The sequence below is a fragment of the Euprymna scolopes genome, chromosome 28, assembly GCF_053919585.1.
Source record: "Euprymna scolopes isolate OS-2025 chromosome 28, ASM5391958v1, whole genome shotgun sequence".
Lineage (NCBI taxonomy): Eukaryota > Metazoa > Mollusca > Cephalopoda > Sepiida > Sepiolidae > Euprymna > Euprymna scolopes.
Genome location: NC_136509.1, coordinates 2,317,733 through 2,336,557, shown reverse-complemented (window position 1 = coordinate 2,336,557; position 18,825 = coordinate 2,317,733). Strand labels below are relative to the sequence as shown.

Genomic DNA, 18,825 nt, shown 5'->3' with positions numbered 1-18,825 from the left:
AAATCAATTGTAAAAAAATGATATTCTCCTGAAGGTTGAATTTGTGTGCGCCTATAATGAATATATTTCAGGATGTGTCTGATCGTCGAGTTAGAATACCTAGAAAAATCAATTGTAAAAAAATGATATTCTCCTGAAGGTTGAATTTGTGTGCGCCTATAATGAACATATTTCAGGATGTGTCTGATCGTCGAGTTAGAATACCTAGAAAAATCAATTGTAAAAAAATGATATTCTCCTGAAGGTTGAATTTGTGTGCGCCTATAATGAACATATTTCAGGATGTGTCTGATCGTCGAGTTAGAATACCTAGAAAAATCAATTGTAAAAAAATGATATTCTCCTGAAGGTTGAATTTGTGTGCGCCTATAATGAATATATTTCAGGATGTGTCTGATCGTCGAGTTAGAATACCTAGAAAAATCAATTGTAAAAAAATGATATTCTCCTGAAGGTTGAATTTGTGTGCGCCTATAATGAACATATTTCAGGATGTGTCTGATCGTCGAGTTAGAATACCTAGAAAAATCAATTGTAAAAAAATGATATTCTCCTGAAGGTTGAATTTGTGTGCGCCTATAATGAACATATTTCAGGATGTGTCTGATCGTCGAGTTAGAATATCTAGAAAAATCAATTGTAAAAAAATGATATTCTCCTGAAGGTTGAATTTGTGTGCGCCTATAATGAACATATTTCAGGATGTGTCTGATCGTCGAGTTAGAATACCTAGAAAAATCAATTGTAAAAAAATGATATTCTCCTGAATGTTGAATTTGTGTGCGCCTATAATGAACATATTTCAGGATGTGTCTGATCGTCGAGTTAGAATACCTAGAAAAATCAATGGTAAAAAAATGATATTCTCCTGAAGGTTGAATTTGTGTGCGCCTATAATGAACATATTTCAGGATGTGTCTGATCGTCGAGTTAGAATACCTAGAAAAATCAATTGTAAAAAACTGATATTCTCCTGAAGGTTGAATTTGTGTGCGCCTATAATGAACATATTTCAGGATGTGTCTGATCGTCGAGTTAGAATACCTAGAAAAATCAATTGTAAAAAACTGATATTCTCCTGAAGGTTGAATTTGTGTGCGCCTATAATGAACATATTTCAGGATGTGTCTGATCGTCGAGTTAGAATACCTAGAAAAATCAATTGTAAAAAAATGATATTCTCCTGAAGGTTGAATTTGTGTGCGCCTATAATGAACATATTTCAGGATGTGTCTGATCGTCGAGTTAGAATACCTAGAAAAATCAATTGTAAAAAAATGATATTCTCCTGAAGGTTGAATTTGTGTGCGCCTATAATGAACATATTTCAGGATGTGTCTGATCGTCAAGTTAGAATACCTAGAAAAATCAATTGTAAAAAAATGATATTCTCCTGAAGGTTGAATTTGTGTGCGCCTATAATGAACATATTTCAGGATGTGTCTGATCGTCGAGTTAGAATACCTAGAAAAATCAATTGTAAAAAACTGATATTCTCCTGAAGGTTGAATTTGTGTGCGCCTATAATGAACATATTTCAGGATGTGTCTGATCGTCGAGTTAGAATACCTAGAAAAATCAATTGTAAAAAAATGATATTCTCCTGAAGGTTGAATTTGTGTGCGCCTATAATGAACATATTTCAGGATGTGTCTGATCGTCGAGTTAGAATACCTAGAAAAATCAATTGTAAAAAAATGATATTCTCCTGAAGGTTGAATTTGTGTGCGCCTATAATGAATATATTTCAGGATGTGTCTGATCGTCGAGTTAGAATACCTAGAAAAATCAATTGTAAAAAAATGATATTCTCCTGAAGGTTGAATTTGTGTGCGCCTATAATGAACATATTTCAGGATGTGTCTGATCGTCGAGTTAGAATACCTAGAAAAATCAATTGTAAAAAACTGATATTCTCCTGAAGGTTGAATTTGTGTGCGCCTATAATGAACATATTTCAGGATGTGTCTGATCGTCGAGTTAGAATACCTAGAAAAATCAATTGTAAAAAACTGATATTCTCCTGAAGGTTGAATTTGTGTGCGCCTATAATGAACATATTTCAGGATGTGTCTGATCGTCGAGTTAGAATACCTAGAAAAATCAATTGTAAAAAAATGATATTCTCCTGAAGGTTGAATTTGTGTGCGCCTATAATGAACATATTTCAGGATGTGTCTGATCGTCGAGTTAGAATACCTAGAAAAATCAATTGTAAAAAAATGATATTCTCCTGAAGGTTGAATTTGTGTGCGCCTATAATGAACATATTTCAGGATGTGTCTGATCGTCGAGTTAGAATACCTAGAAAAATCAATTGTAAAAAAATGATATTCTCCTGAAGGTTGAATTTGTGTGCGCCAATAATGAACATATTTCAGGATGTGTCTGATCGTCGAGTTAGAATACCTAGAAAAATCAATTGTAAAAAAATGATATTCTCCTGAAGGTTGAATTTGTGTGCGCCTATAATGAACATATTTCAGGATGTGTCTGATCGTCGAGTTAGAATACCTAGAAAAATCAATTGTAAAAAAATGATATTCTCCTGAAGGTTGAATTTGTGTGCGCCTATAATGAATATATTTCAGGATGTGTCTGATCGTCGAGTTAGAATACCTAGAAAAATCAATTGTAAAAAAATGATATTCTCCTGAAGGTTGAATTTGTGTGCGCCTATAATGAACATATTTCAGGATGTGTCTGATCGTCGAGTTAGAATACCTAGAAAAATCAATTGTAAAAAAATGATATTCTCCTGAAGGTTGAATTTGTGTGCGCCTATAATGAACATATTTCAGGATGTGTCTGATCGTCAAGTTAGAATACCTAGAAAAATCAATTGTAAAAAAATGATATTCTCCTGAAGGTTGAATTTGTGTGCGCCTATAATGAACATATTTCAGGATGTGTCTGATCGTCGAGTTAGAATACCTAGAAAAATCAATTGTAAAAAACTGATATTCTCCTGAAGGTTGAATTTGTGTGCGCCTATAATGAACATATTTCAGGATGTGTCTGATCGTCGAGTTAGAATACCTAGAAAAATCAATTGTAAAAAAATGATATTCTCCTGAAGGTTGAATTTGTGTGCGCCTATAATGAACATATTTCAGGATGTGTCTGATCGTCGAGTTAGAATACCTAGAAAAATCAATTGTAAAAAAATGATATTCTCCTGAAGGTTGAATTTGTGTGCGCCTATAATGAATATATTTCAGGATGTGTCTGATCGTCGAGTTAGAATACCTAGAAAAATCAATTGTAAAAAAATGATATTCTCCTGAAGGTTGAATTTGTGTGCGCCTATAATGAACATATTTCAGGATGTGTCTGATCGTCGAGTTAGAATACCTAGAAAAATCAATTGTAAAAAACTGATATTCTCCTGAAGGTTGAATTTGTGTGCGCCTATAATGAACATATTTCAGGATGTGTCTGATCGTCGAGTTAGAATACCTAGAAAAATCAATTGTAAAAAACTGATATTCTCCTGAAGGTTGAATTTGTGTGCGCCTATAATGAACATATTTCAGGATGTGTCTGATCGTCGAGTTAGAATACCTAGAAAAATCAATTGTAAAAAAATGATATTCTCCTGAAGGTTGAATTTGTGTGCGCCTATAATGAACATATTTCAGGATGTGTCTGATCGTCGAGTTAGAATACCTAGAAAAATCAATTGCAAAAAAATGATATTCTCCTGAAGGTTGAATTTGTGTGCGCCTATAATGAACATATTTCAGGATGTGTCTGATCGTCGAGTTAGAATACCTAGAAAAATCAATTGTAAAAAAATGATATTCTCCTGAAGGTTGAATTTGTGTGCGCCAATAATGAACATATTTCAGGATGTGTCTGATCGTCGAGTTAGAATACCTAGAAAAATCAATTGTAAAAAAATGATATTCTCCTGAAGGTTGAATTTGTGTGCGCCTATAATGAACATATTTCAGGATGTGTCTGATCGTCGAGTTAGAATACCTAGAAAAATCAATTGTAAAAAAATGATATTCTCCTGAAGGTTGAATTTGTGTGCGCCTATAATGAATATATTTCAGGATGTGTCTGATCGTCGAGTTAGAATACCTAGAAAAATCAATTGTAAAAAAATGATATTCTCCTGAAGGTTGAATTTGTGTGCGCCTATAATGAACATATTTCAGGATGTGTCTGATCGTCGAGTTAGAATACCTAGAAAAATCAATTGTAAAAAACTGATATTCTCCTGAAGGTTGAATTTGTGTGCGCCTATAATGAACATATTTCAGGATGTGTCTGATCGTCGAGTTAGAATACCTAGAAAAATCAATTGTAAAAAAATGATATTCTCCTGAAGGTTGAATTTGTGTGCGCCTATAATGAACATATTTCAGGATGTGTCTGATCGTCGAGTTAGAATACCTAGAAAAATCAATTGTAAAAAAATGATATTCTCCTGAAGGTTGAATTTGTGTGCGCCTATAATGAATATATTTCAGGATGTGTCTGATCGTCGAGTTAGAATACCTAGAAAAATCAATTGTAAAAAAATGATATTCTCCTGAAGGTTGAATTTGTGTGCGCCTATAATGAACATATTTCAGGATGTGTCTGATCGTCGAGTTAGAATACCTAGAAAAATCAATTGTAAAAAAATGATATTCTCCTGAAGGTTGAATTTGTGTGCGCCTATAATGAACATATTTCAGGATGTGTCTGATCGTCGAGTTAGAATACCTAGAAAAATCAATTGTAAAAAAATGATATTCTCCTGAAGGTTGAATTTGTGTGCGCCTATAATGAACATATTTCAGGATGTGTCTGATCGTCGAGTTAGAATACCTAGAAAAATCAATTGTAAAAAAATGATATTCTCCTGAAGGTTGAATTTGTGTGCGCCTATAATGAACATATTTCAGGATGTGTCTGATCGTCGAGTTAGAATACCTAGAAAAATCAATTGTAAAAAAATGATATTCTCCTGAAGGTTGAATTTGTGTGCGCCTATAATGAACATATTTCAGGATGTGTCTGATCGTCGAGTTAGAATACCTAGAAAAATCAATTGTAAAAAACTGATATTCTCCTGAAGGTTGAATTTGTGTGCGCCTATAATGAACATATTTCAGGATGTGTCTGATCGTCGAGTTAGAATACCTAGAAAAATCAATTGTAAAAAACTGATATTCTCCTGAAGGTTGAATTTGTGTGCGCCTATAATGAACATATTTCAGGATGTGTCTGATCGTCGAGTTAGAATACCTAGAAAAATCAATTGTAAAAAAATGATATTCTCCTGAAGGTTGAATTTGTGTGCGCCTATAATGAACATATTTCAGGATGTGTCTGATCGTCGAGTTAGAATACCTAGAAAAATCAATTGTAAAAAAATGATATTCTCCTGAAGGTTGAATTTGTGTGCGCCTATAATGAACATATTTCAGGATGTGTCTGATCGTCGAGTTAGAATACCTAGAAAAATCAATTGTAAAAAACTGATATTCTCCTGAAGGTTGAATTTGTGTGCGCCTATAATGAACATATTTCAGGATGTGTCTGATCGTCGAGTTAGAATACCTAGAAAAATCAATTGTAAAAAAATGATATTCTCCTGAAGGTTGAATTTGTGTGCGCCTATAATGAACATATTTCAGGATGTGTCTGATCGTCGAGTTAGAATACCTAGAAAAATCAATTGTAAAAAAATGATATTCTCCTGAAGGTTTAATTTGTGTGCGCCTATAATGAACATATTTCAGGATGTGTCTGATCGTCGAGTTAGAATACCTAGAAAAATCAATTGTAAAAAAATGATATTCTCCTGAAGGTTGAATTTGTGTGCGCCTATAATGAACATATTTCAGGATGTGTCTGATCGTCGAGTTAGAATACCTAGAAAAATCAATTGTAAAAAAATGATATTCTCCTGAAGGTTGAATTTGTGTGCGCCTATAATGAACATATTTCAGGATGTGTCTGATCGTCGAATTAGAATACCTAGAAAAATCAATTGTAAAAAAATGATATTCTCCTGAAGGTTGAATTTGTGTGCGCCTATAATGAACATATTTCAGGATGTGTCTGATCGTCGAGTTAGAATACCTAGAAAAATCAATTGTAAAAAAATGATATTCTCCTGAAGGTTGAATTTGTGTGCGCCTATAATGAACATATTTCAGGATGTGTCTAATCGTCGAGTTAGAATACCTAGAAAAATCAATTGTAAAAAAATGATATTCTCCTGAAGGTTTAATTTGTGTGCGCCTATAATGAACATATTTCAGGATGTGTCTGATCGTCGAGTTAGAATACCTAGAAAAATCAATTGTAAAAAAATGATATTCTCCTGAAGGTTGAATTTGTGTGCGCCTATAATGAATATATTTCAGGATGTGTCTGATCGTCGAGTTAGAATACCTAGAAAAATCAATTGTAAAAAAATGATATTCTCCTGAAGGTTGAATTTGTGTGCGCCTATAATGAACATATTTCAGGATGTGTCTGATCGTCGAGTTAGAATACCTAGAAAAATCAATTGTAAAAAACTGATATTCTCCTGAAGGTTGAATTTGTGTGCGCCTATAATGAACATATTTCAGGATGTGTCTGATCGTCGAGTTAGAATACCTAGAAAAATCAATTGTAAAAAAATGATATTCTCCTGAAGGTTGAATTTGTGTGCGCCTATAATGAACATATTTCAGGATGTGTCTGATCGTCGAGTTAGAATACCTAGAAAAATCAATTGTAAAAAAATGATATTCTCCTGAAGGTTGAATTTGTGTGCGCCTATAATGAACATATTTCAGGATGTGTCTGATCGTCGAGTTAGAATACCTAGAAAAATCAATTGTAAAAAAATGATATTCTCCTGAAGGTTGAATTTGTGTGCGCCTATAATGAACATATTTCAGGATGTGTCTGATCGTCGAGTTAGAATACCTAGAAAAATCAATTGTAAAAAAATGATATTCTCCTGAAGGTTGAATTTGTGTGCGCCTATAATGAACATATTTCAGGATGTGTCTAATCGTCGAGTTAGAATACCTAGAAAAATCAATTGTAAAAAAATGATATTCTCCTGAAGGTTTAATTTGTGTGCGCCTATAATGAACATATTTCAGGATGTGTCTGATCGTCGAGTTAGAATACCTAGAAAAATCAATTGTAAAAAAATGATATTCTCCTGAAGGTTGAATTTGTGTGCGCCTATAATGAATATATTTCAGGATGTGTCTGATCGTCGAGTTAGAATACCTAGAAAAATCAATTGTAAAAAAATGATATTCTCCTGAAGGTTGAATTTGTGTGCGCCTATAATGAACATATTTCAGGATGTGTCTGATCGTCGAGTTAGAATACCTAGAAAAATCAATTGTAAAAAAATGATATTCTCCTGAAGGTTGAATTTGTGTGCGCCTATAATGAACATATTTCAGGATGTGTCTGATCGTCGAGTTAGAATACCTAGAAAAATCAATTGTAAAAAAATGATATTCTCCTGAAGGTTGAATTTGTGTGCGCCTATAATGAACATATTTCAGGATGTGTCTGATCGTCGAGTTAGAATACCTAGAAAAATCAATTGTAAAAAAATGATATTCTCCTGAAGGTTGAATTTGTGTGCGCCTATAATGAACATATTTCAGGATGTGTCTGATCGTCGAGTTAGAATACCTAGAAAAATCAATTGTAAAAAAATGATATTCTCCTGAAGGTTGAATTTGTGTGCGCCTATAATGAACATATTTCAGGATGTGTCTGATCGTCGAGTTAGAATACCTAGAAAAATCAATTGTAAAAAAATGATATTCTCCTGAAGGTTGAATTTGTGTGCGCCTATAATGAACATATTTCAGGATGTGTCTGATCGTCGAGTTAGAATACCTAGAAAAATCAATTGTAAAAAAATGATATTCTCCTGAAGGTTGAATTTGTGTGCGCCTATAATGAACATATTTCAGGATGTGTCTGATCGTCGAGTTAGAATACCTAGAAAAATCAATTGTAAAAAAATGATATTCTCCTGAAGGTTGAATTTGTGTGCGCCTATAATGAACATATTTCAGGATGTGTCTTATCGTCGAGTTAGAATACCTAGAAAAATCAATTGTAAAAAAATGATATTCTCCTGAAGGTTGAATTTGTGTGCGCCTATAATGAACATATTTCAGGATGTGTCTGATCGTCGAGTTAGAATACCTAGAAAAATCAATTGTAAAAAAATGATATTCTCCTGAAGGTTGAATTTGTGTGCGCCTATAATGAACATATTTCAGGATGTGTCTGATCGTCGAGTTAGAATACCTAGAAAAATCAATTGTAAAAAAATGATATTCTCCTGAAGGTTGAATTTGTGTGCGCCTATAATGAACATATTTCAGGATGTGTCTGATCGTCGAGTTAGAATACCTAGAAAAATCAATTGTAAAAAAATGATATTCTCCTGAAGGTTGAATTTGTGTGCGCCTATAATGAACATATTTCAGGATGTGTCTGATCGTCGAGTTAGAATACCTAGAAAAATCAATTGTAAAAAAATGATATTCTCCTGAAGGTTGAATTTGTGTGCGCCTATAATGAACATATTTCAGGATGTGTCTGATCATCGAGTTAGAATACCTAGAAAAATCAATTGTAAAAAAATGATATTCTCCTGAAGGTTGAATTTGTGTGCGCCTATAATGAACATATTTCAGGATGTGTCTGATCGTCGAGTTAGAATACCTAGAAAAATCAATTGTAAAAAAATGATATTCTCCTGAAGGTTGAATTTGTGTGCGCCTATAATGAACATATTTCAGGATGTGTCTGATCGTCGAGGTAGAATACCTAGAAAAATCAATTGTAAAAAAATGATATTCTCCTGAAGGTTGAATTTGTGTGCGCCTATAATGAACATATTTCAGGATGTGTCTGATCGTCGAGTTAGAATACCTAGAAAAATCAATTGTAAAAAAATGATATTCTCCTGAAGGTTGAATTTGTGTGCGCCTATAATGAACATATTTCAGGATGTGTCTGATCGTCGAGTTAGAATACCTAGAAAAATCAATTGTAAAAAAATGATATTCTCCTGAAGGTTGAATTTGTGTGCGCCTATAATGAACATATTTCAGGATGTGTCTGATCGTCGAGTTAGAATACCTAGAAAAATCAATTGTAAAAAAATGATATTCTCCTGAAGGTTGAATTTGTGTGCGCCTATAATGAACATATTTCAGGATGTGTCTGATCGTCGAGTTAGAATACCTAGAAAAATCAATTGTAAAAAAATGATATTCTCCTGAAGGTTGAATTTGTGTGCGCCTATAATGAATATATTTCAGGATGTGTCTGATCGTCGAGTTAGAATACCTAGAAAAATCAATTGTAAAAAAATGGTATTCTCCTGAAGGTTGAATTTGTGTGCGCCTATAATGAACATATTTCAGGATGTGTCTGATCGTCGAGTTAGAATACCTAGAAAAATCAATTGTAAAAAAATGATATTCTCCTGAAGGTTGAATTTGTGTGCGCCTATAATGAACATATTTCAGGATGTGTCTGATCGTCGAGTTAGAATACCTAGAAAAATCAATTGTAAAAAAATGATATTCTCCTGAAGGTTGAATTTGTGTGCGCCTATAATGAACATATTTCAGGATGTGTCTGATCGTCGAGTTAGAATACCTAGAAAAATCAATTGTAAAAAAATGATATTCTCCTGAAGGTTGAATTTGTGTGCGCCTATAATGAACATATTTCAGGATGTGTCTGATCGTCGAGTTAGAATACCTAGAAAAATCAATTGTAAAAAAATGATATTCTCCTGAAGGTTGAATTTGTGTGCGCCTATAATGAACATATTTCAGGATGTGTCTGATCGTCGAGTTAGAATACCTAGAAAAATCAATTGTAAAAAAATGATATTCTCCTGAAGGTTGAATTTGTGTGCGCCTATAATGAACATATTTCAGGATGTGTCTGATCGTCGAGTTAGAATACCTAGAAAAATCAATTGTAAAAAAATGATATTCTCCTGAAGGTTGAATTTGTGTGCGCCTATAATGAACATATTTCAGGATGTGTCTGATCGTCGAGTTAGAATACCTAGAAAAATCAATTGTAAAAAAATGATATTCTCCTGAAGGTTGAATTTGTGTGCCCCTATAATGAACATATTTCAGGATGTGTCTGATCGTCGAGTTAGAATACCTAGAAAAATCAATTGTAAAAAACTGATATTCTCCTGAAGGTTGAATTTGTGTGCGCCTATAATGAACATATTTCAGGATGTGTCTGATCGTCGAGTTAGAATACCTAGAAAAATCAATTGTAAAAAAATGATATTCTCCTGAAGGTTGAATTTGTGTGCGCCTATAATGAACATATTTCAGGATGTGTCTGATCGTCGAGTTAGAATACCTAGAAAAATCGATTGTAAAAAAATGATATTCTCCTGAAGGTTGAATTTGTGTGCGCCTATAATGAACATATTTCAGGATGTGTCTGATCGTCGAGTTAGAATACCTAGAAAAATCAATTGTAAAAAAATGATATTCTCCTGAAGGTTGAATTTGTGTGCGCCTATAATGAACATATTTCAGGATGTGTCTGATCGTCGAGTTAGAATACCTAGAAAAATCAATTGTAAAAAAATGATATTCTCCTGAAGGTTGAATTTGTGTGCGCCTATAATGAACATATTTCAGGATGTGTCTGATCGTCGAGTTAGAATACCTAGAAAAATCAATTGTAAAAAAATGATATTCTCCTGAAGGTTGAATTTGGTGTGCGCCTATAATGAACATATTTCAGGATGTGTCTGATCGTCGAGTTAGAATACCTAGAAAAATCAATTGTAAAAAAATGATATTCTCCTGAAGGTTGAATTTGTGTGCGCCTATAATGAACATATTTCAGGGTGTGTCTGATCGTCGAGTTAGAATACCTAGAAAAATCAATTGTAAAACAATGATATTCTCCTGAAGGTTGAATTTGTGTGCGCCTATAATGAACATATTTCAGGATGTGTCTGATCGTCGAGTTAGAATACCTAGAAAAATCAATTGTAAAAAAATGATATTCTCCTGAAGGTTGAATTTGTGTGCGCCTATAATGAACATATTTCAGGATGTGTCTGATCGTCGAGTTAGAATACCTAGAAAAATCAATTGTAAAAAAATGATATTCTCCTGAAGGTTGAATTTGTGTGCGCCTATAATGAACATATTTCAGGATGTGTCTGATCGTCGAGTTAGAATACCTAGAAAAATCAATTGTAAAAAAATGATATTCTCCTGAAGGTTGAATTTGTGTGCGCCTATAATGAACATATTTCAGGATGTGTCTGATCGTCGAGTTAGAATACCTAGAAAAATCAATTGTAAAAAAATGATATTCTCCTGAAGGTTGAATTTGTGTGCGCCTATAATGAACATATTTCAGGATGTGTCTGATCGTCGAGTTAGAATACCTAGCAGAATCAATTGTAAAAAACTGATATTCTCCTGAAGGTTGAATTTGTGTGCGCCTATAATGAACATATTTCAGGATGTGTCTGATCGTCGAGTTAGAATACCTAGAAAAATCAATTGTAAAAAAATGATATTCTCCTGAAGGTTTAATTTGTGTGCGCCTATAATGAACATATTTCAGGATGTGTCTGATCGTCGAGTTAGAATACCTAGAAAAATCAATTGTAAAAAAATGATATTCTCCTGAAGGTTGAATTTGTGTGCGCCTATAATGAACATATTTCAGGATGTGTCTGATCGTCGAGTTAGAATACCTAGAAAAATCAATTGTAAAAAAATGATATTCTCCTGAAGGTTGAATTTGTGTGCGCCTATAATGAACATATTTCAGGATGTGTCTGATCGTCGAGTTAGAATACCTAGAAAAATCAATTGTAAAAAAATGATATTCTCCTGAAGGTTGAATTTGTGTGCGCCTATAATGAACATATTTCAGGATGTGTCTGATCGTCGAGTTAGAATACCTAGAAAAATCAATTGTAAAAAAATGATATTCTCCTGAAGGTTGAATTTGTGTGCGCCTATAATGAACATATTTCAGGATGTGTCTGATCGTCGAGTTAGAATACCTAGAAAAATCAATTGTAAAAAACTGATATTCTCCTGAAGGTTGAATTTGTGTGCGCCTATAATGAACATATTTCAGGATGTGTCTGATCGTCGAGTTAGAATACCTAGAAAAATCAATTGTAAAAAAATGATATTCTCCTGAAGGTTGAATTTGTGTGCGCCTATAATGAACATATTTCAGGATGTGTCTGATCGTCGAGTTAGAATACCTAGAAAAATCAATTGTAAAAAAATGATATTCTCCTGAAGGTTGAATTTGTGTGCGCCTATAATGAACATATTTCAGGATGTGTCTGATCGTCGAGTTAGAATACCTAGAAAAATCAATTGTAAAACAATGATATTCTCCTGAAGGTTGAATTTGTGTGCGCCTATAATGAACATATTTCAGGATGTGTCTGATCGTCGAGTTAGAATACCTAGAAAAATCAATTGTAAAAAACTGATATTCTCCTGAAGGTTGAATTTGTGTGCGCCTATAATGAACATATTTCAGGGTGTGTCTGATCGTCGAGTTAGAATACCTAGAAAAATCAATTGTAAAAAAGTGATATTCTCCTGAAGGTTGAATTTGTGTGCGCCTATAATGAACATATTTCAGGATGTGTCTGATCGTCGAGTTAGAATACCTAGAAAAATCAATTGTAAAAAAATGATATTCTCCTGAAGGTTGAATTTGTGTGCGCCAATAATGAACATATTTCAGGATGTGTCTGATCGTCGAGTTAGAATACCTAGAAAAATCAATTGTAAAAAAATGATATTCTCCTAAAGGTTGAATTTGTGTGCGCCTATAATGAACATATTTCAGGATGTGTCTGATCGTCGAGTTAGAATACCTAGAAAAATCAATTGTAAAAAAATGATGTTCTCCTGAAGGTTGAATTTGTGTGCGCCTATAATGAACATATTTCAGGATGTGTTTGATCGTCGAGTTAGAATACCTAGAAAAATCAATTGTAAAAAAAAGATATTCTCCTGAAGGTTGAATTTGTGTGCGCCTATAATGAACATATTTCAGGATGTGTCTGATCGTCGAATTAGAATACCTAGAAAAATCAATTGTAAAAAAATGATATTCTCCTGAAGGTTGAATTTGTGTGCGCCTATAATGAACATATTTCAGGATGTGTCTGATCGTCGAGTTAGAATACCTAGAAAAATCAATTGTAAAAAAATGATATTCTCCTGAAGGTTGAATTTGTGTGCGCCTATAATGAACATATTTCAGGATGTGTCTGATCATCGAGTTAGAATACCTAGAAAAATCAATTGTAAAAAAATGATATTCTCCTGAAGGTTGAATTTGTGTGCGCCTATAATGAACATATTTCAGGATGTGTCTGATCGTCGAGTTAGAATACCTAGAAAAATCAATTGTAAAAAAATGATATTCTCCTGAAGGTTGAATTTGTGTGCGCCTGTAATGAACATATTTCAGGATGTGTCTGATCGTCGAGTTAGAATACCTAGAAAAATCAATTGTAAAAAAATGATATTCTCCTGAAGGTTGAATTTGTGTGCGCCTATAATGAACATATTTCAGGATGTGTCTGATCGTCGAGTTAGAATACCTAGAAAAATCAATTGTAAAAAAATGATATTCTCCTGAAGGTTGAATTTGTGTGCGCCTATAATGAACATATTTCAGGATGTGTCTAATCGCTGAGTTAGAATACCTAGAAAAATCAATTGTAAAAAAATGATATTCTCCTGAAGGTTGAATTTGTGTGCGCCTATAATGAACATATTTCAGGATGTGTCTGATCGTCGAGTTAGAATACCTAGAAAAATCAATTGTAAAAAAATGATATTCTCCTGAAGGTTGAATTTGTGTGCGCCTATAATGAACATATTTCAGGATGTGTCTGATCGTCGAGTTAGAATACCTAGAAAAATCAATTGTAAAAAAATGATATTCTCCTGAAGGTTGAATTTGTGTGCGCCTATAATGAACATATTTCAGGATGTGTCTGATCGTCGAGTTAGAATACCTAGAAAAATCAATTGTAAAAAAATGATATTCTCCTGAAGGTTGAAAGTTCAATCCTTTGTGTGCGCAACCAAAAAATAGAATTGTGAATTACTTAGGATATTTACCTTGTCATGGCTGACCGAAAAAGAGTATGCTATCCCCGTGAAATAAAAAAAAAAGAGTTCCATTCAAAATTCCGTCCAAATTCCCGAGTTCGATAGAAACATTCCCGCGTTCAAGATATACCTGAAGACGGTCGGAGGTTACATCGATCGAAACATTGTGAAAATCACACTCCAGATGAGAACAGTAGTCCGAAGAATCCAAATAATACGAATACTATTAGAGTGAATTAAGACTTTTTTAATAAGGAAGCCACCACTTATCAAGGCCACTCGAGGTTAAGGGTTGATTGGTAGATTGGGTAGAGTTTTATTATTTAAGAGTATTGTTCAACAAGAACATGTTTACATTAGACTCGAAGACCACCGTGCTGTATTCGGCCGGGAAGCAAACCAATGGAACAGATAGACGGCAAACAATCATCGGATATTTAAATAATGCGTAACTCTAGAAATCTAATTTTCTAGAAGTAATTCCTTAGCTGCTTTGTATTTCTCGCAACTCTGTGTATTTTTCTTTACGTTCATTCTTCACAATGTGTTTATTGAGCAAACAGATAACAGAGTATCGCTGTTCTCCAAATCAGCGGAGATTCGTTTCATGTTTGGCCGACAATCATTCATTACGTATTTCTCTGTTGTAGGAAGCATTTCGATCGATGGAGAACCGGGAAGAAGTGGCAACGCAGGTGGAGGTAGCGGCGGCACTGCCATTATTGATGCCAAATCGTTTGAAGGTCACGGTCATTTATCCTCTGATGGCGGACAAGGAATCGGACGAGGCGGTGGAGGGTCAGGCGGAAGAATTAACATCAAAATTAAACACCGGTAAATATCGATTTGTCGACAGCGTATGAAGGAAAGATTTTGTTTGCTTCTTTTTCTATTAATTTGAATTGTTTAAAGTTGGTTTTATGGTTAATAAAATAGAATAACAATGATTGACGACAAATACGTCTTCCTAGTTGCTAAACAGTCGATGTGAATTGGATTGATAAATAATAAAATATTTATGAGGCGCGTTCAATAAGTTCCCAGACATTTTTCGTATGGCCACTTTTATTCATAGCGTTCAATAAGTTCCCAGACATTTTTCGTATGGCCACTTTTATTCATAGCACACACATGGAACTCATTTCAAAATAATCCATGCAGCTGCAATGCACTTTTTATAGAATTCTATCAACATCCGATTGAAGTCCTCTTGTGTGAACATGCCAATGGCCCCCGTTACAGCTTCTTTCATCTCCTCAATTCTCATGACGAAAGTTTCTAAGGTTTTCCTTGAGCTTATGGAATAACCAAAAGTCACAAGGAACAAGGTCTAGACTATAGGGAGGATGAGGAACTGTCTTGACGCCCATTTTGTCAAATAGTATGTGATGTTCTCTAAGCACCCTTAGGAGAAATTTCACACAAGTCTTCCACGTCTTCAGTTCCTCGCGGATAATTTTATGTACAGTGCTCACACTGATATCAAACTCTGCGCCTATTGTCTCTATAGACACACGACGGTTCTTATTCAAAAAATGATTTAGCCAATCAACTCTCGTGTTCTGACTTCCTTACTCCTCCCACAGCTCTCATCGTCCCTCACAGGATTCCTACCTTCCTTACATCTCTTACGCTACTCAAAAATGTTGCTGGACTCATGCAAGATGCTCCAAGAGCAGTTTGAAGAAGTTCATACGTTTCTGTGGCATTTTTCTATGTTTAAAAATGTTTTTTTTTGCATACTATTCTTCTAACGTGTCTTCACGTTCAGATTGCATTTTTAAAATTCACTAGCTGTCACAATCAGGCTTTAATAGGGTGTATTCCAATTGCTGCTGTAGCTGTTCATCTGAATCTAAAATCATAACATTTGGTCAGTCACTGCATGTCTATAGAAAATATATACAGAATTTTCAAGAGTCTACGACAATATTAAATGCCTGTACAGAAAAATCTGGAAACTTATTGAAGGCACCTCATTGGTCGTCGTCGTTGTGGTTATCGTTGTTGTCGGTTAATTTAATTATGATTCTATTGTAGGTACGTATTTTCTGGTTCGATCACAGCTTTCGGACAAGGCAATAGCCAGAAGTTTAGTTCCGTAAAAGCAGGACCAGGGACAATTTACATCGAAGAGGGAAGTGAAGTTTTACCTGCATCCTTAAGTCATTTGGTGGTAAAAGGAAACACAGAAGACCTTGTGCAAAAACAAACAAAAACTCAGGTTGTTGAACGTTCAACTGATGTCCGTTATGACACACTCAACTTGACAGGTAAACTACACCTCTTTCCCTTTTTCTATGCTACTCTGAATTATAAAATGTTTTTAGCTGAAATAATGCGAAGCTCGCGATTTGTTTACAAACAAACGTTTGAGCCCTCTACGAGTAGCGGACGGATGTTAATTTAAATAATCGTTCGGACAGGTTAATTTCGGCCACCGATTCCGTAGTCAAGGGGTAGGACTGCCGACTGTCATCACGACGGTTCTAGGTTCGATCCTCGGCTTGGGAGAGGTGTTAGTCTAGCGGCACTGATGAGTTGTGATACAACGAAACAGGTCTGTATGTCGATGACTAAAATATATTTTATAAAGCTCCCCTCTTTGGTAGAGCACTCTCGTAAATTATCTTACTCGCTACTTAATTTAGCTGAAATAATGCGAAGCTCGCGATTTGTTTACAAACAAACGTTTGAGCCCTCTACGAGTAGCGGACGGATGTTAATTTAAATAATCGTTCGGACAGGTTAATTTCGGCCACCGATTCCGTAGTCAAGGGGTAGGACTGCCGACTGTCATCACGACGGTTCTAGGTTCGATCCTCGGCTTGGGAGAGGTGTTAGTCTAGCGGCACTGATGAGTTGTGATACAACGAAACAGGTCTGTATGTCGATGACTAAAATATATTTTATAAAGCTCCCCTCTTTGGTAGAGCACTCTCGTAAATTATCTTACTCGCTACTTAATTTAGCTGAAATAATGCGAAGCTCGCGATTTGTTTACAAACAAACGTTTGAGCCCTCTACGAGTAGCGGACGGATGTTAATTTAAATAATCGTTCGGACAGGTTAATTTCGGCCACCGATTCCGTAGTCAAGGGGTAGGACTGCCGACTGTCATCACGACGGTTCTAGGTTCGATCCTCGGCTTGGGAGAGGTGTTAGTCTAGCGGCACTGATGAGTTGTGATACAACGAAACAGGTCTGTATGTCGATGACTAAAATATATTTTATATATATATATATATATATATATATATATATATATATATATATATATATATATAATATCCGAACAAATACAAATATGAAGTTATTCCTTCTTCTTGTTTTTGGTTTTTGCTAGTATATATATATATATATATATATATATATATATATATATATATATATGCTCAATTGCCGAAATGTTAATTATGTTGCTTAATATTTGAGTCAATTCACGTGGCTATAATTCTTATTGATATAAGTCGATTACTATTGGTTAATTGATTTTAAATATATTTGACCTTTGGAATAATCTCTTCACACACACACACACAAACACACACACACACACACACACATATATATATATATATATATATATATATATATATATATATATATATATATATATATATATGTTATTTGTTTTTGTTTTGCGATATTTTTTGAATGCATTCAATTATTTATACGAAAATGATTTTTACTTAAATGCGAGTTGGGAACAATTTTCTCTTTGGCCAATTTAGTACTCCCAAATGCGGAGCGGCATATGTATTGTTAAAATATAATTATCCACTGACACGTGTTTCGTCTTCTACGACTCATCGGAGCTGCTGAATCTACTCTGATTAGTCGTAGAAGCTTGGAAACCAAAAGAGTATACAAATATTAATGGTAATATTTATAAGACCATCCTAACCAGATAAAAAAATTGTTAATATTGGAGATAATTCATCAATATCAGAGGGAAGTTAAAATTTTTCAAGCTACTATTTACATGTATTGTTCGAAACAAGGGATATAGATTAAAAACTATTTTAATCTGTGTCCCTTGTTTCAAATCATAAATGTTGTAAAGTATAGTTCACAAACTTTGTTAACTTACTTCTTATAAAGATACACTAATAGTATCGTATAAGATAGACCTCGATACTGCTATTTTTTAACCAGTCTGAGAAACTGTCTTAAAATAGATGGCCAGTCGCATAGCCTCCTTCCAGTCGAGTGGTTGGAAAGTGTAGGATCAAATGATCTGCGTCCTGGGGAACTTCTTTACACACTGGACAGATTGAAGGAGTCTATTTATCTCCACCTGTGTTTGTTTACTGCATTTCTGCAGTGTCTTGTTCTGATCCGGTTTGAGCTATACACTGCTTCCTACAACTTGTAGCAAAACCTGGAAAGCGCAAAGTTGGGTCGTCAATGATGTCTCCTTCTTTGGGCGTATTGTTTCTCTATTCCGCTTTCCATATCAAAACTGGGTCGAAACTTTGTAGTTTTTAGTTTACGTTATCAGACATAATTTAATGACTTTCTGAACGATTCTTCTACATCGCTATCGCCACAACAGGGCATATATATATATATATATATATATATATATATATATATATATATATATATATATATATGTGTGTGTGTGTGTGTGTGTGTGTGTGCGCGCGTGTGTGTGTGT

The 18,825-nt window shown here is 34.3% G+C and overlaps 1 protein-coding gene across 1 annotated transcript in view; it reads left to right on the top strand.

Annotated features, from left to right (window-relative positions):
- Positions 1-18,825, top strand: part of LOC145249431 (uncharacterized) — a 911,941-nt gene that overhangs the window by 623,285 nt on the left and 269,831 nt on the right. The window contains exons 81-82 of the mRNA XM_080110989.1: positions 14,813-14,996; positions 16,203-16,435. Of these exons, the coding sequence (XP_079967115.1) occupies positions 14,813-14,996; positions 16,203-16,435 (417 nt within the window). The remainder of the gene's footprint in view (positions 1-14,812; positions 14,997-16,202; positions 16,436-18,825) is intronic.